This window comes from Gopherus evgoodei, chromosome 3, assembly GCF_007399415.2.
Source record: "Gopherus evgoodei ecotype Sinaloan lineage chromosome 3, rGopEvg1_v1.p, whole genome shotgun sequence".
NCBI lineage: Eukaryota > Metazoa > Chordata > Testudines > Testudinidae > Gopherus > Gopherus evgoodei.
The window spans coordinates 86,705,327-86,728,853 of NC_044324.1; the positions used below are offsets into that span (position 1 = coordinate 86,705,327).

The 23,527-nt window shown below is 43.2% G+C and overlaps 1 protein-coding gene across 1 annotated transcript in view; it reads right to left on the reverse strand.

Annotated features, from left to right (window-relative positions):
• Nucleotides 1–23,527, reverse strand: part of ASCC3 (activating signal cointegrator 1 complex subunit 3) — a 544,482-nt gene that overhangs the window by 283,497 nt on the left and 237,458 nt on the right. Inside the window, exons 12-13 of the mRNA XM_030556009.1 lie at nt 18,378–18,554; nt 2,993–3,064 (exon numbers count right to left, since the gene is read on the reverse strand). Of these exons, the coding sequence (XP_030411869.1) occupies nt 2,993–3,064; nt 18,378–18,554 (249 nt within the window). The remainder of the gene's footprint in view (nt 1–2,992; nt 3,065–18,377; nt 18,555–23,527) is intronic.

Genomic DNA, 23,527 nt, shown 5'->3' on the forward strand with positions numbered 1-23,527 from the left:
AGAGCATCAATGTGGCTTCTGTGCCAGTAGCTCAACCTGCAGGTTACAATCCCATATGATGGTGATCAGTATGACAGCTTTGAAATTAGCAGTGGTCTAAAACAAAGATGTGATCTGGCAGCAACACTCATCAATACATTTTTCTCTCTAGTGGTTCATCATACTTTCTCATCTACTAAGGGTATACAACTCCATACACCATCAGTTGGAAAATTCTTCAACATTGCACACATGAGAACAAAGCAAAGTTAAAGATGTGGTGATGAGAGAACTTCTTTTCACCAATGACGCAGTGCTCATCATAGATAGTGAACAGGAACTCCATACATTTTACAATAGCTTTGTATTAGCTTGTGATTAATTTGGACTAACCAACCATCATTCTAAAGATAATGATTACAGCATAAGATGTATTGACAACACAAGAGATTTTAATAGCTGACATTACGCTAGAAGTTATGCAGAAGTACTGTATGGATCAACTACACTGGATAATCTCTCTCTGGATTACAGGCTTAATTCTCACATCAGAAAGGCAGCCATCACATTCAGTCAACTGACTAGATGCATGTGGGGTTAGAGGAAGCTGACATTGAGCCAGACACGTGTTCTGAGTATGCAGATATGAGAGAAATCTAAACACCTTCCACGCCCATTTACTTTAATATCAAGTCAGAAACCAAAGTTCCTGACTTTAAAAATAGAAAATAGCCAAACAATCGCTATTCTTAAACATAAATGTCTTTGTTGGCTCAGTCATCTGCATTAGCTGGATGATGGACATTCCAAATGACCTTTTTATGGAGAACTTGTGGATTCTCCCTGGCCACTGGGCTGACCTAGGCTCAGGTTTAAGAGTGATCACAAGCAAGATGTGAAAAGTTTCAACACTGACAATGAAAGCTTGGAAAAGGCTACTAATGATAGGCTACATTGGAGGACTGTGTAGCACCATGAAGTCAAAGAAGCTGAAGAGAGGTTGTTGAGAAAAAGAGAGCAAAGACGAAAACACAGCAGGCCTGAAGTGCGAATAGTGTGCCATTTCCTCTTCCAGCCCCATGCTTTATACCTGTACTATCTGTGGCAAGGATTGCTACTTGAGAAGTGGACTTTTTAGCCACTTGTGATGATGTATGATCAAACTGGACTCCTTTGGCGCTTACACCATTGTCTTTGGAGATGGATTATTGCCATCTATTGTAGACTACTGTAATCACAAAATTGAGATTTTTTAAAAATTATGTTATTAAAAAAATATTTTTTTTCTGTGGCAATACCAGAAATTGTTCATATTTAAATCTTATGGATTTAAAGAGATTGCTACCATTAGGTCTATGTATAGCCAGAGACAATACTAGCAAACCAGAAGAGAAGCAAAAGATGATAAATAAAACTCTCCTAAGTGTTAGGGCTTATTTTTTATTTACAAATGGTACTGAGAGAAGAATCAGATAAATCCACCTTGCTTGTAACAACAAAATGGACTATCTCACCTTTAACTTTGACGAGATCAGAGGTTCTGTGTGCATTATTTGTGACTGAAAGTCATTTCTCTAATGCTTAGGCCATATGGACCATGGTGCCATTTCTGGAGAACACATCATCAGGAGGAGGAGAATAGGAGGTTGAGACTGACTCATTATGGGACCTTGAAGACTGAGAACCTTTGAGGTAATTTCTCTCATTTTCAACATCCACTTCCTCTAGTCCTGACCAAATATTTCTTCTGACAAACAGACTACACTTTTAAATCCCTCCCAAAAAGTGTTTATTCTTAGATGTTTTTGGGAAGGGAACTGAAATTTCTTTTACCTCTAGAATTTTAACTGGAATTACTATGGAGGGATTGAGCATGTGCTAGCATTTGTTGCTCCACTGGCCATGCACCATAAGGACCATGGCCACTTGTACTAGATTCACCAAGGAGCAGATGAGGCTCTATAAGCTCGTGATCCAGAAACAGGAAATAAAAGAGTGATAAACAAATCAGACATGTGGAGAATAACCACACTATACGCCACACTGTTTCTTGACTGGACATCAGTCTAAAACCTAAAAACGCACTTTAGAAACCTCCATTGCAGACTGAACTGGAGGACTACTTGTGATTTTTAGATGGGACACTTCAAAGAGCAAGAGATAGGAGATCCTCTGCTAAATATGTAAAAAGCAATGGAATTCTTTGCCTGCAATGTACGTATTAATCTCAGATAGTACACCTCTTAAAAATGTAGGTGGGATTAGGAAGTAGGCCAGAGACTGAAATAAATTTTGATCACTAAAGTTACATTTAGCTACATTTGAAACTATACTTTCAAATAGTTTCTCTCTTTCCTGAGTGACAATTTACAGCAAACTTTGAACAGCATCATCGAGAGATGAATGATTTAATGACCTCCTATGTACGTGGAAAGGAAGAAATGAAATCTGTTAAAGAGATGGACTTCTCAATAATGAACTGTATTACTACCATTATAGGAGCAAATATATTTACACATCCTCCAATTGTCTATGGTTGATTTATTAATACATCAAACCCTGATAAAAGCAGGTTGTTCAGCTGGTGTAGGGAATGTCTTCAGAAACAATTTCATGATGAGTTCTATAACTTTTATTTTATTTTTATTATAAAATGTAGTAAGTCTAAAATCCAGACCTGCCATGCATTATGATTCAAAACTAATTATAATCACTTGATATAACAACAACAACAGTTGTTTTAAAGTACTATACCAAAATACTAGGTATTTTCAGCCTTATGCTTCTTAGTTAAAAGTTATCATTTAGTCTGTAAGTTTTCATGCATGATAATATTTCTCATTAAAATACTTTTACTGCTTCGAAGTAAAATTAAGCCTCTGAGTTTAATTGTCTTAGAACACAGATGAGGAAAATAAAGCATTTCTTAAAAATCTGAACAAGAACATCTAGTCTGTATTTTATTTTTCAAGAAACAGATTCTGAATAAAAAAACAATAAAAAATAAATATACCTGGTGTCCAGCTGTTATTTGCTTCAAAACATTTTCATAACATACTTCGTCCATATTATTCATCTGCTGCACCTGGATAGTAATAAGTGACACATTACCAACTGAAAGTAAAAGTCAGTCTTTCATTCTAGTTGAAACATACTTTATAGTAAATCAGTTAAAAGGAATCCACCCAAATACTTACTAGAAACAAACATTAACATCTAATAAAAAATACAATATAAAAACACTTATTTTTTTTCCTGTCATACCAAAGACCTACTAGCATATTAACATAGCATAGTGGGTCTATCAAAATCAAATACAAGAGTTTGAATATCAATCACATCTAAGAATTGGTTAATAAAGCAAAATTTATTTGCTATCCATATAGTAACATCCACAGATATAAGATCAGCTTTCTAAGTCATTGTTCATTTCCTCCACATAAGTTCAGATAATTCCAGCTAGTATTAAAAGGATTCTCTATAGGTGGACGTAATGTAATGGGAAGTGAAAACAATTCTGCAGAGTAGCAGACCCTTTTTACACAGCGTTCTATTAATCCATCACATTATATATCAATAATTCCATACCAAGAACTTAGTATCCAAATTTTTGACATGATACAAGTGAGAGAAGACAGTGCTGTGCAAGAATGTAAAGAGTAATATTAAAATAAGATTATCCGGTGACTCACAATCACTAAATACGGCTTTAGTTAAAAACATTCAAGGCATTATGCCAGTAACTTTATCCATATCTTATTAGCTCTCGTAGGAGAGTATTACAATCTATTGAGGAGGAGTACTTCATTTGAATATAACCACTGCAAACTGAAGATCTATGCAATTTAGATAAACATGCAAATATTTGTGTGACTCAATATCACTGCTTACATTCAAACAAAGGTTATACAACATTAAGGTTGTGACAAAATGAAACAAGGAAATTCAAAGTCAGAACTGACACTCAGTCTATAGTTCATTTTGTTCATTTAAGGGAGGGTGGGAGGAGACATTTGATAGATGAGTTGAATCTTCCAGCAGCCATCAAGCAATAGTGAGAAAACATGCAATATTCAGAAAATGGAAATTTAACCTCTCTCTGGTATATTCAGAATGGTTGAAAGAATTGTTAAACACGGCTTTAATGGGAAAAAAATAACTTTACATGAGTGAAATAAACATATCCAAATATGGTGTCATATGAATGCCATGAGAATAAGAATGCAACATGTGTCTTTCAAACATGGCATTACTAAGAGCAACATTTTATAGATTACATTTCATATCCTATAGACTAATTTCATGATACAGTGCTAGGTCTTTCCTATCTGAATGAAAACTTTCTAAAAGATAAAATGGAATTAAAAGCATAAAGCACAGTATGGCATTCAAATCCTTTATAAGCAGATCATCACACATTTACCTGGCCCACCCTCCTCTTTTCCATTCAAATTGTCATAGCTAATGAGAAGTTCCATTGTACGGTCCCAATTTTAACTTTTAAATACTACTAAATAAAAAGGAAAAGAAAAAACTTTTTGAAGGGGGTGATGATACCAAGAAAGGAAAGGAAATAAAAGTGAAATGAACAAATTGTGAGAAGTAGATCAAAAAGATAAAAGAAGAAAGGATAAGTGAATGCTAATAGCAATGCTGATCTTAGATAATGCTGACCTACCTAGGATTAGGAGAAATTAAATTATTTACTTTTCTTATAGTTTCATAAACATATATGGGTTTATAAAACACACACAAAAATATGGTCATTCTGGTAGGTAGTATCTGAATTCGCCTGTCCGAGCTGAAGGAAGGTGCATGTAGAAGGTTCCATTCTCAGTATCGACAGAACAGATTCTGTTTAAGTTATATGCTCCTTGGGAAAGGGACCACCCCTTACTTGTTTTGAGCACACTGTTGCTGCTTAGCATCACTACTTAGAAAGGGAAGTGCTTATCATAAGAAAAATAAGAACAGAAATACAAATAAAAGGAAAATAATTTTTGTCTGGTAATACTGGAAGAAAGGCAGGAGGCCATGGATGTGCTTTAATTAGGCCACAACTTTATTCACTTAAAATATCTGGAAGTACCCAACAACAAATTATTCAGTACAGGGTCAGCCTCATTTCCTTATTCACGTCCACATAATCCCCAGCCATTCCAGACCTGGGATCCTGCCATCCTTTCCTCACATGAGGTGAAAGGGGTGATAAAGAGGGTGGGGGGGGGGGATCAGCTCCCCACTGTTCCAGAAATAGGAGCCCCAAACCCCCTTCCTCAGATCCCTTAAGGTATTTGCTTCTCTCCTTGTGGGTTCCAGGACTAGCTGCTCCAAGAAACAGTCATTATGGTGACAAGAAATTCTCTCTGCATACTATCCTGAGGTGACATGTTCCCAGTCAATATGGGGACAGCTGAAATCTGTTGAGTTTTCTATTTGTATAGTCTCACAGAGCATTTCACAATCACAATTCACCATCACCATCCTGCTCAGGTTGCTGATAGTATATCCCTACTGCTATATTCTTATTATTCAATTATGGAATTTCTATCCATAGAGTTCTATGGTATTGTTTGATTCATTTATGATTTGTCCTCTATTCGACTCTATGGTTTCTTTCACATATACTGTCCCTCTCCCATCAGCCTACTCTGTCATTCCTATATATAGTAGAACCTCATAGTTAAGAGCACCAGAATTATGAACTGACAGGTCAACCACACACCTCATTTGGAACCAGAAAAGACGGTTACTCACCTTTGTAACTGTTGTTCTTCGAGATGTGTTGCTCATATCCATTCCAGTTAGGTGTACGCGCCGCGCGTGCACATTCGTCGGAAAACTTTTACCCTAGCAACTCAGTGGGCCGGCAGGTCGCCCCCTAGAGTGGCGCCACCATGGCGCTCCATATATACTCCTGCCGGCCCACCCGCTCCTCAGTTCCTTCTTGCCGGCTACTCCGACAGTGGGGAAGGAGGGCGGGTGTGGAATGGATATGAGCAACACATCTCGAAGAACAACAGTTACAAAGGTGAGTAACCGTCTTTTCTTCTTCGAGTGATTGCTCATATCCATTCCAGTTAGGTGAATCCCAAGCCTTACAAAGGCGGTGGGGTCGGAGTGAAATGTGGCAGAATAAAACTGCTGAGCCAGAGGCTACAGCCTCTCTTGACTGCTGAACCAGGGCATACTGCGAAGCAAAGGTATGGACCGAGGACCAATGGAGCTTCGCGACAGATCTCGTGGGTAGAAACACGAGCCAGCAAGGCGGCAGATGAAGCCTGAGCCCTGGTAGAATGCACGTTGATGTGGCTTGTGGAAATATGAGCCAAATCATAACAAGTGGGGATGTCCGCCATCACCCCAGATGAGATCCTCTGAGAGGAGAACAAGCAAGCCCTCCCTTTGGCCCGCTACCGGGATAGAGCTGGGGCACCTTAGGAAATGGTTCTGTCAGCACAATATAATGCGAGCACTCCACAGATGTCCAAGGAGTGCAACGGTTGTGCGCATTGCGTTGAACTGTGGGTAACATGAAAAGCCAAAACCACCTTAGGGAGGAAAGCCGGGTGCGGTCATAACTGCACCTTGTCATTGTGAAACCTAGTGTACGGCGGAACCCCCGTAAGAGCTCTGATCTCAGAGACCCGTCTGGCCAAGACTAGGTTGAGGTCCCAGGTCGGGGCTGGGCGGCGCACCCGAGGGTGCAAGCGCTCCAAGCCCTTGAGGGACCTCGAACCCATAGAGCGTGAGAACGCTGAACGTCCATCTCAGCCTGCTGGAAGGTAGAGATGGCTGCTGAGTGTATCCTCAGCGCTGACACCGCCAGGTCCTGCCGCTGAAGGCCAGAGGCAGGCCAAACAGAGGGGATCGAGACCTCAGCAGGAGCAAGATCGAGCGTATTGCAGCTGTAAAAGAAACGCTTCCACCTGGCCCGGTACGTTGACCAGGTGGAAGGCTGCCTGTCACCCCGACTCAGGTACGCAGCAGCCACCGTGAGGCGAAGAGGCTGCAGGTCCGAGTGACGAAGCCTGTCGTTGCCCTGAGTGATGAGGTCTGGGCTGACAGGCCGAGTAACGTGGTATGTCAGCGCTGCCTGGACCATTCTGGAGTGATCATGATGATGCACGCTCTGCCCCTGCGGAGTTTGAGCAGGACCTAATGAACCAGTGGGAACAGTGGGAAGGCATAATGCAGTTGGCCTTTCCACGGCATCAGGAATGCGTCCAAGATAGATTCCGAGGAGAGATCTTGGAAGGAGCAGAACACCTGGCATTTCCTGCTCTCGCGGTGAGCGAACAGGTCTGTGTGAGGAAACATCTCCACTTCCGGAAAGCGGGACGCCTCACATGGGGCAGAGTGATCACTCGTAAGGCAGGAAAGACCTGCTGAGGCAAAGAGTTAGGACGTTCCAAACGCCTGGGAGAAAGGACGTCGCCAGCTCCATCGAGTGGGCCATGCCAAAGACCCGGAAATGGATGGCCTCCTGACAAAAAGGGGTGGGGGGGAGGACTATGTCCCCCCTGAATACTTATGAAGCACCTGGTCGTTGTGTTGGCTGTAAACACCGAGATACAACGGCCTCGCAGCTGCCGCTGGAACCCCTGGCATGCCAGGCGGACTACTCTCAATTTTTGGGGCATTGAGGAGGAATGCCAGCTCCCTAAAAGACCAAAGGCCTTAAGCTCAGAGGTGACTATGAACACTCGAGCAGAGAGATGAGGCGTCCGCCGTCAGGGGCAGTGAGCCGGACTTGGAGAGGACGGAGGCGGAGCTTGGCGTGTTTGGTTACAAACTTGCGGGCAACCATGGACCCAGGAGACTGAGACAAGAACGAGCTGAGGTCGTTGGGAAAGCCTTCAGACCTCAGATGATTGTTGCCATCGCCTAAAATCTCAGTTGCGATAAGCAGGCTCCGGCTAGGTAGGAGACCAGGATAGCCCCTAGGGAGCCCAAACTCTGCGTGGGGACCAGAGTGGATTGCTCTATAATAAACAGCAGGCCTTGACCTGTGAATAAGACCGTGGCGATGCCCACGCGCTGAGTGGTTTGTGTCTCAGAGTCTCCGTGGATAAGCGAATCGTCCAGATACGGAAAAAACGCATATCCGACATCAGCGACGGTAGGCGGCGACTATGGCCGTAAACCGGGAGTATTGACAGTCGGCTATAGAGCGGAGGCATCTCCCGTGCGGAGGGAAGATGGCATTGCGAAAGTACGCGTGCTTCATATCCAGGGCGGCACCGTAGCCCCCAGGAGGCAAGGATGGAATAATGATTCCCAGGGATACCATGCAGAACTCCAACCTTATCCTAACCCGGTTGAGTCCGTGCAGGACCAAGAAGGTCTGAGACCTGTGTTCGAGTGGGGGACTAGGGCATAACGGGGGTAAAACCCCTTACCCCTTTCGTCCGCTGAAGTGGGACAGGGCTGGAGCAAATTAAAGGTGGTACCTATGCTCCATCGTGCGCAGGACCCAGCGATCTGAAAGTAACTGGGGCCATGCCAGGAGAAAGCGGGATCGGGATCCCGTCCTGCGACTGGTACACCGCCCTCAGGCGAACCTTGGAAGGTCCGTCTTTGGTCCCAGTGGTAATTGCGAGGGACCTTGACTTTGGCTCTTCAGGGGTCCTGACGTTCGTCTGCGACCACCTTGGCCCTGCCGTTTGCCAGAGTTCTGCCTCTGGCTAGGCACAGAGTATGGCGGCTGGGGCCAGAAAGGCCTGCGTTTTGTCGCTGGCGTATACATGCTGAGACGCATTAGGACCCTATTGCCCACCAGACTTCGCAGTCTGGGGCTGTCTCTGCCGCGAAGATGCCTTTACCAACAAAGGGTAAATCCTGAATGGCATACCGCAGCTCCGGCCGGAGGTTTAAAACCTGAAGCCATGAAATGCACCTCACGGCGACACTCAAGGCCAGAGTGCCGGCCGCAGAGTCTGCTGCGTCCAACGAGGCCTGGAGGGACGCTCTGGGAACCTTCTTTCCCCCCGTCCTCCAAGACGGCAGCGAACTCCAGGTGGAAGTTTTGAGGGAGAAACTCCTTCACTCAGGTGCTATAATTATCGCAGCTAAGCAAGGCTTGTTGCTTTGCTACCCCGAGCTGCAGGGCCCCTGCAGAGTACACTTGGCGGCCAAGCCTGTTCATTCGCCAAGCCTCTTTCTGCTTCGGGGCTGGCGCCCGCTGGCCATCATATCAGGATCGTGGTCCTGAGCATAAAATCTGCGCATATGGGATGACACGGATGCGTGTCCGGACGGCCATGGAGGTACTAAAAGAAGGCACAGGCAGAGTCTCTGACTCACTCGGACCTTGCCCAACTCGGCACCGGGGACCGGCATCGGGAGGCGTATCGGTACCTGGAACGAGATCCAGACCCGCAACCAGAACGGTGTCGGGAGGTCGACCGAGATCTCGAGGCTCGGAGAAGGGCTACAGGAGTCAAGGTACCTGCCCCGGTGCCAGAGGTCAGAACGGTGCCGATAGCGGGTCGGCGAACGGGATACCGACCGGTGCAGCGAGTGTGACCAGTACCGAGGAAAACAGCACCGGGACTGCCAGTGGTGTCCGGCGTGCCGACAGGACTTGGAGTGTCTGCGGGACCGTGATCATGAACGGTGCCGCTCTGCTGTGCTGACAGGGGACAGTCCCCTGAAGAGACTGTATTACCCGTACCGGCGGTGCCCGGGTCAAGCAGCACTGACTCTGTCATGGCACTGAGAGCCCTCGCCGTTGGTAACATCTCCGGCGTGAAGGGAACAGCAGGCTCAACCACAGTGCGTACTGGGGAGCTGTCAGGCACCGGATTCGACGGCCCTCGTGGGACTGGGATCCACGGTACCGAGGTCATCAGAGCTTCGGTAGGTGTCGGTGCCGGGCGATCCGAGTTAGATAAGCTGTCTGGCTGCGGTGCCGTCAGCACTGAAGCAGCGGGAGTAATACGCTCAACCACGGCGCGTGCCGGGGAGCCGTCGGGCACCGGATTCGATAGCCCTTGTGGGACTGGAATCGACGGTGCCGATGTTGTCGGTGCCTCAGAGGCGTCGGTGCCGGGCAATCCGACTTAGACTAGCCCTCTGGCTGCGGTGCCGTTGGCATGGAAGCAGCCGGAGCAGGAGCTCAACCACGGCGCGTGCCGGGGAGCCGTCAGGCACCGGATTCTACGGCCCTTGCGGGACCGGGATCGACAGTGCCGACGTCATCGGTGCCGCAGCAGGTGTCGGTGCCGGGCGATCCGACTTAGACTAGCCCTCTGGCTGCGGTGCCGTTGGCACGGAAGGAGCCGGAGCATTAGCTCGACCACGGCGCGTGCCGGGGAGCCGTCAGGCACCGGATTCTACGGCCCTTGCGGGACCGGGGATCGACGGTGCCGACGTCATCGGTGCCGCAGCAGGTGTCGGTGTCGGGCGATCCGACGTAGACGAGCTCTCTGGCTGCGGTGCCGTTGGCACGGAAGCAGCAGGAGCAGTAGCTCAACCACGGCGCGTGCCGGGGAGCCGTCAGGCACCGGATTCTACGGCCCTTGTGGGACCGGGATCGACGGTGCCGACGTCATCGGTGCCGCAGCAGGTGCCGGTGCCGGGCGATCCGACTTAGACGAGCCCTCTGGCTGCGGTGCCGCTGGCACGGAAGCAGCAGGAGCAATACGCTCAACCACGGCGCGTGCCGGGGAGCCGTCAGGCACCGGATTCTACGGCCCTTGTGGGACCGGGATCGACGGTGACGACGTCATCGGTGCCGTAGCAGGTGTCGGCACCGGGCGATCCGACTTAGACGAGCTCTCTGGCTGCGGTGCCGCTGGCACGGAAGCAGCAGGAGCAGTAGCTCAACCACGGCGCGCGCCGGGGAGCCGTCAGGCACCGGATTCTACGGCCCTCGTGGGACCGGGATCGACGGTGCCGACGTCGTCGGTGCCGGGCGAGCCATCTTAGACGAGCTCTCTAGCTGTGGTGCAGTTGGCACAGAAGCAGCAGGAGCAGTAAGCTCTACCACGGCGCGAGCCGGGGAGCTGCCAGGCACCGGATTCCGTGGTCCTGGGGGACTGGAATCGCCGGAGCCGAAGTCATCGGTGCCTCTGCAGGTGTCGGTGCCGGGTAACGCAACTTAGGCGAGCTCTCTGGCTGCGATGCAGGTGGCATGGAAGCAGCGGGAGCAGGGGGCTCAACCACGGCGCGTGCCGGGGAGCCGCCAGGCACCAGCAGGAATCGTAGGCTCTCTCGACCTCGGAAGAAGGGAGTGGTGCCGAGTCGACATCGGTGCCGGCGACGGTCGGTGCCGAAAGGCCTTGGTAGTACCGGCGGGGTCCGGTGCCGAGGAGGCGCTTCTGCCCGCCGCTTGAACATCGCTCGGCGCCAAGGTGGGGGGGTAAGTGAAAGTCCCGCACCTTTTTGTTCTCGGCTTAAAAGCCTTGCAAATGGGGCACTTATCTGTCAAGTGTGATTCCCTGAGGCACTTCAAACAGGAGTCATGTAGATCTCTCTTCGGCCGCGGCTTCTGGCAGGCCGGGCCCCTTTTAAAACCCGGTGAGCCATGCATGGCTCCGGCACTGGGCTCATGGAAGGGGCTACTTCCTGAACCCCGCTAACTAAACTAACCATGTTAGCAAAGAAAACACGTATAACCATACAAATATATATATATAAAAGGGTTATAACTGCATAATTATATACGAGAAAACGAGTAGCTAGGGAAGTGGAGGTCAGCTAAGCCGCGCTCCACTGTTCCAACGACCGACACGGGCGGTAAGAAGGAACTGAGGAGCGGGTGGGCCGGCAGGAGTATATATGGAGCGCCATGGTGGCGCCACTCTAGGGGGCGACCTGCCGGCCCACTGAGTTGCTAGGGTAAAAGTTTTCCGACGAATGTGCACGCGCGGCGCGTACACCTAACTGGAATGGATATGAGCAATCACTCGAAGAAGAAGTATGCAATCAGGCAGCAGCAGAAACAAAAAAAGCAAATACAGTACAGTACCGTGTTAAATGTAAACTCCAAAAAAAATAAAGAGGAAAGTTTAAAAAAAGATTTGACAAGGTAAGGAAACAGTTTCTGTGCTTGTTTCATTTAAATTAAGATGGATAACATTTTTCTTCTACATAGTAAAGTTTCAAAGATGCATTGTGCATTAAGTCAAGGTTCAGTTGCAAACTTTTGAAAGAACCATTATAACATTTTATTCAGTTATGAACATTCCTGAGCTGTTCTTAACTCTGAGGTTCTACTGTATCTTGTAATCTAGTATTACCATGTGCCATTAATTATTATTTTTCCACCAAGTTTCTGTGGTGCCTATTATATCAATATTCTCATTTAATACCAAGCATTCAAGTTCACCAGTCTTAGTACACCTCTACCTTGATATAACACTCTCCTCGGGAGCCAAAAAATCTTACTGCTTTTACAGATCCAGACTAACATGGCTACCCCTCTGATACCTTCTTTCATTTGAGAATTTCTCCTCAGTTCTTACCTGTACTTTACCAACTTCTATACTCTCCTCTTTACAAGGATATACAGAATCCCTAAAAGGGATGTCACTGTCCAAACAGTTTGCTCTTCGTACTGCCATCTTTCCCACAGCCCTTAGTTTAAAAACTCCCCTACCACCTTTTTAATTGTACATGTCAGCAATCTGGTTCCATTTTGGTTTAGGTGGAGCCATCCCTCTTGTATAGGTTCCCACTTTCCCAACGATTTCCCCAGTTCCTAATAAACCTAAATCCCTCCTCCCTGCACCATCATCTCATCCACACATTGAGACCCTGCAATTCTGCCTGTTTAACTAGCCCTGCACATAGAACTGAAAGCATTTCACAGATGGTATCATGGAGGTCCTAGACTTCAATCTCTTATCTAACAGACTAAATTTGGCCTCCAGGACCTGTCTCCTTCCTTTCCCTATGTCACTGGTACATGTACCATGGCCATGGGCTCCTCCCCAGCACTGCACATAAATCTGTCTACATGCCTTGACAGGCTCACAACCTTTACATCAGTAGGCAATTCACAATGCAGTTCTCCTGGTCATCACAAACCCAGTTACCCGTACCATGCAGGTACTCTGTAGGGAAGGGATACAGAGATCAGATAAATGGTTTGATAAAGGATTAACAAACACCTTCTTTTAAAGGAGTGGAAATGGGAGGGAGAAGGTTCGGGGCTCCTAGGACTGGCACAGCAGGGAGCCAAGCCCTTCATAGAATATCAGGGTTGGAAGGGACCTCAGGAAGTCATCTAGTCCAACTCCCTGCTCAAAGCAGGACCAATCCCCAACTCAATCATCCCAGACAGGGCTTTGTCAAGCCTGACCTTAAAAACCTCTAAGGAAGGAGATTCCACCACCTCCCTAGGTAACTCATTCCAGTGCTTCACCACCCTCCCAGTGAATAAGTTTTTCCTAATACACAACCTAAAGCTCCTCCACTGCAATTTGAGACCATTACTCATTGTTCTGTCATCTGGTACCACTGAGAACAGCCTAGATCCATCCTCTTTGGAACTCCTCTTTGGAATTCCATTTCAGGTAGTTGAAAGCAGCTATCAAATCCCCCCTCATTCTTCTCTTCTCCTCTTTTATCGCCCACCTTTACTCTCATTCAAGAGGTGGGGGAAGGGATGGTAAGATCCCAACAGCGGGTTGGCTGGGGACCAGGATGAAAAGGAAGGGAGGGCTGACGGAAGCTCCTCTTCCACCCAGGCAGATATTGAAATGATTACATAATTACTTACACTGTGCACTTTTATCTATCAGGTACTCCCAGAGAGCTAATAATAAAGTTGCAGCCAAATTTAATCACATCCAGTCCTACTTCCGGTATAGCTGGACAATTTCCACATCTCCAGCAACTTTTCCAATTTTACACATTCATTTTAGACATGTCTCAAGTATTCCAGTACATAAAAGAGATTCAACTGTAGTTTTAAACAACCAGCATTTCAGCCAACACTAATTCCAATTATATGCATTCAATACCTTATCCTTCCTATATCCTCCATCCTTCCAACCCTCTTTTTCAATATTATTTCCACGATTTCCATCAGGTTATCATAAATGCTGATGGCCTATGCCTTTTAGGTTTTTAATACATCTTGTAATTCTGAGGCAGCAGTGTCGTCAGGTTATTCAACATATGCTTTAGTTGGGGACTTCATGAAAATTGCTTTAAGTAAGCAAGCATTTTGTTAACAGTCATTTTTTAAATGATTATTTTGTATTAGTTGGGACAGAATATATATTTCCTAATCAGTATATTCAAATTAGCAGTTTTCCATCTATTACAGTTTCCTTAAAAGATAAAAATCTTCATGCAACAGTTGGTGACATTTTAAATGTGCTGCTCATCTCAACCAAGCCTTCCTAGCAGCATCAATTACAGATTTGTCTCATGAGTACTTAAATACATCAAACAAACAACAAACTTGGGAAAGACTGAAAGAGTTCCCTTACTATATGTAGCCAAGCTGGAGAACTCTATTATTTCTTGATGGCACAGTAAATCTTGTAAAACTAACAAATAAAAACAAGAAAAATCTAAGTACAATTTGTGGGTTGGGAAGGAAATTCTCATTTATTGATCGAAAAATTGTTAGTGGGATTTGCACATCATTATCTTCTCTCTAAAGAAATGTTTTAAACATACTATCAGTAAAAAGAAAAGGAAAGAAACTGGTGGCATGTATAAGGCTAGTGAACTCAAACCATACTGTAAATTCACAGCATCCAATTGATCTTATTATTTTTACCTCAAATTTGTCAAAGAGTCATTTGTTCACATAAACTGATTTTATTATGGTCTCAACCTTTTTTTTGACCATATACTACATTTAAAGTCCTATCAAGCAAAACTGTGCTTCAGGCCATGTTAGGAGATTGAAAATATCTCTGACTGGGATTTCTGCCTAATTGATGTTCAACATTGGTATGGAACCAAACGTGTGTACAAATGTCAGTAAGTTTTGAAAATGTGTGTTCTGTTTTCTCTTAAGATAGAAGAGCATCATTTGGAGAGAGAATTATTTTGTACTTTCTTTGGCCAATTGTAATTTTGTGCAGGCCACGTTGTACACAATGGCTAGTGGTTCTCTAATCATATCAAATAAAACAGAGGAAAAAAAGCACTGTCATTATCTAGTGTCTGAACTTAGCAGCAAAGAAACAAATATGCATTAACTCATGTATCTAAGAGTTTTAGCCACCTTCTACACTAAGGACACAAAACCAGTTTGGTTTATGTTGCAAATGAGAAAACCTCATCCCAGTCTTTCAAATTTTCAGTACCTAATTAAAGCGACTAATAGTAGATCGAGACATTCCTGGCACTGGATATTACTTTTTCATATAAGCTGATGCATGTTTCCTATACCATAGCTCTTTTGCACAAATCCTACTTAACTGAGATAATGTTAAGTGAAAAACAATTCCAGCCAACAAGGAAATACTTTAGCTAAGCTTTTCCAATTCAACTATTAGGTGTTCTGTTTTTGTTTTGTTTTTTTTTGGGGGGGGGGGAGGCAGGAGGAAGACGCTTTCGATCTGGGCTGAGATGTATCTGTCCTTTTGAACAGAACAATAACTAAAGGGGGATAAATGCAAAGGTCTTTTCTGTTTAAATTTTGGCATTTATTACTCAAGGAGGTAGGAGAGGTGTTTGAAAAACATCAGACCAATGCCTTAGACCAGTGGCTCTCAAACTTTTTTTTACTGGTGACTCCTTTCACATAGCAAGCCTCTGAGTGTGACCCCGACCCCACATAAATTTAAAAAAAAACCAACCCACTTTTTTATATATTTAACACCATTATAAATGCTGGAGGCAAAGTGGGGTTTGGGATGGAGGTTGACAGCTTGCAACTCCCCATGTAATAACCTCGTGACCCCCTGAGGATTCCTGACCCCCAGTTTGAGAACCCGTGTCTCAGACAAATGTGCCTCCTAGCTGCTGAAAGTATGTGGGGAAATGATAGGGCCCCTTAAGGTTAGTTATTATGGCTGCTTCTACTAAAGAGAGGAGGATGCTGTCTGTTTTGAAGGGGCCTTATGAGCAGTCTATGCACACAATCTGGAAACAGATTGCTAATTGGTCAATCTTCACTTTTTCAGATAAGGTTACTGAGAAGGTTGTGGAAAGGCAACTCTCATAGGATCTAGCTGCCTCATAGCTCCTTGATATTTGCCAGACCAGCTATGAACACTGCATATATTGTGTTGGCTGATGATCTCCTCCTAACAAGGAACAACAATTAAGAGTCCATGCTAATATTAGACCTAACAGCTGCTTTAGTGGGTTGTGTCAAGAGTTGCTTGTTGGCCCCACAAACACATTTGTGCTGTCTCTTTGGTCATGGGAGGGTTGGAGAGTATAGACGGAGACCTGATTCTGCAAGGTCTCACACTCTGTTTGGGTAGGTTCAGTGCCTATCTTGTCCTGGAAGACATCTTCATTATTCTTAGCAAAATGAGGACTTTTTCTTGGCCTGTGGTATTAATGGAAGCATCTCAGCAATCTATTTTCACCTGAGGAGGGGTAATTCACTGATAATTTCACTTCCTTGTTAGCAATTTTTTTTTGGTGGGGGGGCAGAAAGGGAGGGAGGGGAATTAGTTATTTCATGGTCATTTCAACAATACTTTGTGACGTACTTGACATAGTTGTCTCCGTTCATTTTAAAATTATAAAGCTTATTCCAAAGTTGCTACTAGGAAACTACATTTTTGCTTTTTTCTAATGATACAGTATGAATAAACTAAACATTCAAATGAAGTGTTAAGAAATGATTAAAGAAAGGCAACAGCAAATATTATTGAAGGTACTTGAAACAATTAATGAAGGTTAAAATATGCACATCATAATAAGTACCATATGGTAAACTTATCCCTGTGTGCACAGACGTGAAATGGCTCCCCCATGGTTTTAAGGCACCTCTCTTTCCTGCATTGCGGATGGAGTGAATTATTTAAAGAACCTAATGAGAAACATACCATATTATCGATGGAGCTCTGAAGCTAATTTTTGGTTGAAAACATAATTTTTTTTAAAAATAGGCATCCTACAGTCTAGTAGGACATTCTAAGATAGTATGACAAGTTGGACTATAAAATATAATTTCTTATCTTACTTTGTTTTAGCAATCAGAGTAAACTGGCTGGGCCAGTTTGTTTACCTGCCGCGTCGGCAGGTTCGGCCAATCGCAGCTCCCACTGGCCACGGTTCACCAATGGGGGCAGCGGAAAGCGGTGCGGGCGAAGGAGGTGCTGGCCGCAGCTTCCTGCCACCCCCATTGGCCTGGGACAGAGAACGTGGCCAGTGGGAGCCGCGATTGGCAGAACCTGCCGACACGGCAAATAAACAAACTGGCCCGGCCCATCAGGATACTTACCCTGGCGGGCCACATGCCAGAGGCTGTTGAACCCTGATGTATATTTAACTGAAGAATTAGTATTTGTTTTAAGTGTCAAGTACATTTATCTCAGACTGATTTAATATGCAATAATGGATTCTAATACAAATATAGTTACCTTTACATGATGTGTATACCTTGGTTATATTTCCTCTCTATTTCTCATTTTGGAAAAGAATATAAAAGACTGGGTTAGAGACTATTTTCATGTCTCTTGCTATCAAAACTGCATGTATCAAAGCTGATAGCTTGTCCTATGACAGGTTTTGATCATAATTACTCATATGGCATTCAATACATCAAATAGGGTGACCAGATGTCCCAATTTTATAGGGACAGTCCCGATTTGTGTTTCTTTTTCTTATACAGGCTCCTATTACCTCCCACCTCCCGTCGTAATTTTTCAAACTTGTTGTCTGGTCACCCTAACATCAAATCATACTTTTAACGTTTGTGTCCCAACTGCTTGAGTATTTTCCACCGAGTTGAGTGCTGTTACTTCTCAGGTATCCTAACAGAAAAACAAACCTAATCCCATAATTTCCACCAAAGATAGGGACTGAAATGAGAGAACTTGACAGAACAATCTGCTTTGAAAACACAGTTCCAAACAAGACTTTGGTAAGGAAACTCGCCAACTGATGACAATCATTGCTGTTTAATCAGGACAGAGCTTTGTTATCAAACACTCTGCTTAATGTGGAGAGTACAAACGAGATAAAATGGTGTTTAACCACAGTCTAATTCTAAATTCTAAGTTCCAGTCTAAATTATGCAAGGTGGTATTATTCTGAAAATTTGAAAGTAACTTCTAAGCCTATGTGGTTGTGAAGAGATCTACTTACGATGCAGGAGGCTCCTGCACTAAAGAATAATACAATGTGGAGTATCCAATCACTGTCCAGATAGGTAGGAAGACATTTATAAACCCACATGCTGGAATCCATAACTGTGTATAAATGTCCAAAAAACATTTTCTAGATTTTCCATGGTCATTTACCTTATTTGTTGTCTTAATTCCTATAAACGTCTGCCCAAGTGGTACAGGTCGAAAACGGCCATCGAAATAGAATAGTCCAATGTAGGGATTAACATGTAGAAATGTGGCAACATCAAGGTAATTGGGTAATGTAGCCGAAAGGCCCAAAATCCTGATCATGCTCTGTGTAGATTCAACCTATCAACAAGTTAAAAAAATTATTTAATATGAGTAAATAATCTGTGTTTTATCAATCAAATACAGAAAAGGATTAAAACATACCTCATAAAATAAGTGTAAGACAACAGTGTGATACAAACAGTTAGATACAAACAGTTAATAGTTTAAACAGAACACAGACTGGTGGTTCCTGTCTATTCTTCACTCATCTCCATTAAAACATTCTAATACCTCTTCTTATTAAAATATTTTACTTCACCCAATAAAGTTAATAGTTTTGTACTGCCATAAAAAAAGTTGAATCTGTAATAACAGACACATTTAAAAGGTCAATTACATGGTCTAGTTAAGGAAGAGATAATTAGGCTCCCTCACTCTAATTCAGACCACAAATATGAGGTTTATGAAGCTGAAGACAATACCAAGATAGCTGTTTAAATGGTATAATTAGGTTAATTCATTTTTATCATTGCCGTCTGCCCTCTGTACTGATATTCAGTCTCTACTGGGGAAAAAAAAGTCTACTTATGACTATATAACAATAACTTTTTAATGTAATGACATTATGTATGAAATGTCTTGATCAGATACACTCAGATAAGCTTTTGTTGCATGAGATATTTCTTTTCATGTAAGAGTTTGTATGTTACCTGTACTTGTAGATAGAAACCATTTTCAAATGTATTTTTTCTTACTATTCTAGTTTAGTTTGTATAAACCTTAAAACAATCTTTAGATTACCAAACCATTGTAAAATAATCACTTTTTAATTGTGCAATTTGTATCATCTCCTTTGCATTATGATTTCTTTTTGATACATAAACTGATTTTCTTCCCTGTGCATAGTGGAGATTTTATGATTTTTGTAAGAAGAGTAAAATTGGTGCAGAAAAATACAATTACATGCATTATTCTGTTGAGGAAATCCAAGCTAAGGAGAAATCTCTAATTCTACCTTCCATGGCAAATTGAGACAAAATTGCCAGAGATTCAATGCAGCAGACACATGACAACTTCCATTTTTCAAAGACAAGGTACATTAAAGTTCCTTTCATGAGAGTGTGCATTCGAGAAAACAAGTCCTTTGAGAAACCAGAGTGGGAGATAATTTTCAGCGTTCTCCATCATCTTCCTCTCCTCATCCTTCCTACCTCCTCACCTTTCCCCTTCATCTTTTCACATTAATGCTGTCACATTCCAGCAAGTCTCCTTTACCCTCCAGTTGCTCCATAATAAAAAAAAGATATTTACAAAATTAACCTGATTTTTAAAAAAAAATAGTACACTAATAACTAATAAATAGAAAGAAGACAAGACTGGAACATGATAAAAGTGTATAAAATAAAGAACGAGACTGAAAAGGTTGACATGCAGAAAGGAAGTTCCCGTTTTTTTAAACACAAGAATAAAGGAACATTCAATTAAATTAAAAGTTGGGAAATTCAAAATCAATAAAAGGAAATACTTTTCCATACAACACATGATTAAAATGAAGATCTTGTTACCATAGGAAGTCAATGAACACAAGAACTTAACAGTATTCAAACTGGGGTTGGATATTTATATGGATATCAAGAATATCCAGGAGTTAATAATAATATAATTCATGACGAAATTCTGTGTTTCGGGGCATAGGTCAATCTCTAACTACTAGAGTCTAGAATGAGACCTATATAGAGGGCAGATTATCCCACGTATCCGTACTGCTGGGTTCTTGCATCTTCCTCTGAAGTATCTGGTTCTGGAATTATCAGAAACATAGTATATTTGTATAAATGGATCTTGGGCATGATTAAGTATGGTAATTCCTGTGTTCCAAAATATAGATATGCACTTGGTAAACATAATGCTAACAGCATCTTCTCCTTCCTACTTGTTTGTTATCAGTCATCATATTACATGTTGTAATTAAACATAACACAAACCCTTTAAAACACGCTACTTATCATTTGCATGTCTCTAAAGCATATAGCATACTTTTGGGGAATTATATAATAGTTAAATAGTAATAATACCTCTCCACTTCCAATTTTCTGAATGTACCCCACCGTCACCGCTTTTTGGATGTCCAGTCTCCATTTGAAACGCTCGCTCTTCAAAATTGAACTTCACACCTTTCCTATCTTTTGTCAACTCTGCTATTTGGTCTGACAGAATCTGGTCCTTTTTGCACTGTCGGATGTCACTTAGGGCACGAAAAAGGCTCTGTCATACTTGTCTACCTTGGGCCATTCTTTGCCTGTCCTCGGTGTTGTAAGTCTCAAAACCTTTCTTTCTCTATGGCCTGGCCTACATCTAAAAAATTAGATCAACCTAGCTACATGGCTCAGAGTGGGGAAAATTTTCACATCCTGTGCAACCTAGTTAGGTTGACCTACCACCACTGTAGACAGAAGTCAACAGAAGAATTCTTCCATTGACCTAGCTACCGCTTCTTGGAGAGATGGACTAAATACATTGATGGGAAAAAACCCTTCGGTTGACGTAGGAAGCATAGACATTATAGTGGCACAGCAGCAGTGCCATAGCTGTGCTGCTATAGCCACTGTAGTGTACGCATACCCTAAGTACCATTTCATGGAGGTTTCAGAGTAACAGCCATGTTAGTCTGTATCCACAAAAAGAACAGGAGTACTTGTGGCACCTTAGAGACTAATAAATTTATTTGAGCACAAGCTTTCATGGGCTACAGCCCATTTCTTTGGATGCATAGAATGCAACATATAGTGAGTAGATATATATATATATACACACACATACCGAGAGCATGAAAAGGTGGGAGTTGTCTTACCAACTCGGAGAGGCCAATTAAGTAAAAGAAAAAACTTTTGAAGTGATAATCAAGGTAACTCAGTACAGATAGTTTGATAAGAAGTGTGAGAATACTTACATGAGGAGATAGATTCAACGTTTGTAATGGCTCAGCCATTCCAGGCTCTATTCAAGCCTAAATTGATTGTATCTAATTTGCATATCAATCTGAGTTCAGCAGTTTCTCATTGGAGTCTTTTTTTGCCACCCTCAGGTTTGTTACTGAGTGACCAGACACGTAAAAAAGTGTTCTCCTACTGGTTTTTGAATGTTATGATTCCTGATGTCAGATTTGTGTTCATTTTTTCTTTTGTGTAGAGACTGTCCGGTTTGGCCAATGTACATGGCAGAGGGGCACTGCTGGCACATGATGGCACATATCACCTTGGTATATGTGCAGGTGAATGAGCCCCTGATGGCACGGCTGATGTGATTAGGTCCCATGATTATGTCACTTGAATAGATATGTGGACAGAGTTGGCATCGGGCTTTGTTGCAAGGATAGGTTCTGGGTCAGTGTTTTTGTTCAGTGGTGTTTGCTTCAGGTTGCGGGGTTGTCTGTAAGCGAGGACAGGTCTGTCCCCCAAGATCTGTGAGAGTGAGGGATCATCTTTCAGGATAGGTTGTAGGGGCTAAAGGTGACAGCTAGTGGTGTTCTGTTATTTTCTTTGTTGGGCTTGTCTTGTAGGAGGTGACTTCTGGGTATTCGTCTGACTCCATCAATCTGTTTTTTCATTTCAGCAGGTAGGTATTGTAGTTTTAAGAATGCTTGATAGAGATCCTGTAGGAGCTTGTCTCTGTCTGTGGGATTGGAGCAAATGTGGTTGTATCTTAGAGCTTGAGTGTAGACAATGGAACATGTGGTGTGTCCTGGATGGAAGTTGGAGGCATGGAGGTAAGTATAGCGGTCAGTAGGTTTTCAGTACAGGGTGGTATTTATGTGGCCATCACTTATTAGCACAGTAGTGTCCAGGAAATGAACCGTTTGCGTGGATTGATCTAGGCAGAGGTTGATGGTGGGATGGTTTGTAAAAGTCTGGTTTGTAAAAGTCTACACCTTCTTTTAAGGTGAAGTCAGTGGGAATGCCAAACAGGAAAGAATGCATCCTTGTTTGACACCAGTGTTTATGTTAAACCATTTGTTCAAGTCTGCATTTACTTGAACTGAATATGCCGCATCTTGATATAAAGCCTAGGTGACAATTATTATTATTGTACACTATAACATTTCAAGATATTCCAGAGTGAATTGTGATGGAGGCCATCAATTGTTTTCTGAATGCCTCTGAAGTTTGCAATAAATTTTTTTTTGTTATTCGATGCTCTCTTCAGTGACTAGTCAAAGTGAAAATCTGATCTACACAATTTTTTTCAATTCTAAACTCAGCCTGCTCTTCTCTTAGCTTTGCTACAACTGCTTCCTTTATTCTACAGGAGATGATACTGCAGAAGACTTTGTCTATCACTGAAAGTAATCTAACACCTTTCCATTTAATATAATTACTTAGGTCACCTTTCTTTTGGTATTTTGATCACAGTGCCATTTTTTCCATTGTTCTGGAGGCTTTTCTTGGTCTCATACTTTACTGAAAAGTTCAATAATTTTAATCAGTGGTCTCATCATCACAAGCTTTCAACATGTTCCAGGTGACTGTCTTCATCTGCATCCATCCCAGGTTTTAATTTAAACTCTGCTCTGACCCTCAGGACCACAATCTGTTAAGCTGGCAGACGCTCTATCCAGGGCTTTGCCAAGTTTTCATTTGTTCTTTTATCATTTTTTACTACTTCCTAGTGAAAGTAACCATTATGCATTCCTACCTCCTCTATTCTTCCTTCTCTAGCCTCACTACCAGCTCTCTTCACTTCTCTATACCACCAGTCTCATGATTCCCCCATATACACATAATATGCAGTACAGTTAACTTGGGATATGTCAAACCTGACTATTTCATGATGTAGCTCAGGCTGCACTCAGAGTTTTGTATTATAGTATGAAGGAGATTAATGTGTTGGGTTGTCATAAATGGATAGTTAAGACTTAATGGAACAGAAGTACTTCATATCTCCTTTGCCTGTAAAGGATTAACAAGATCAGTGAGCCAGGCTGTCACCTGACCAGAGGACCAATCAGGGGACAGGATACTTTCAAATCTTGAGGGAGGGAAGTTTGTGTGTGT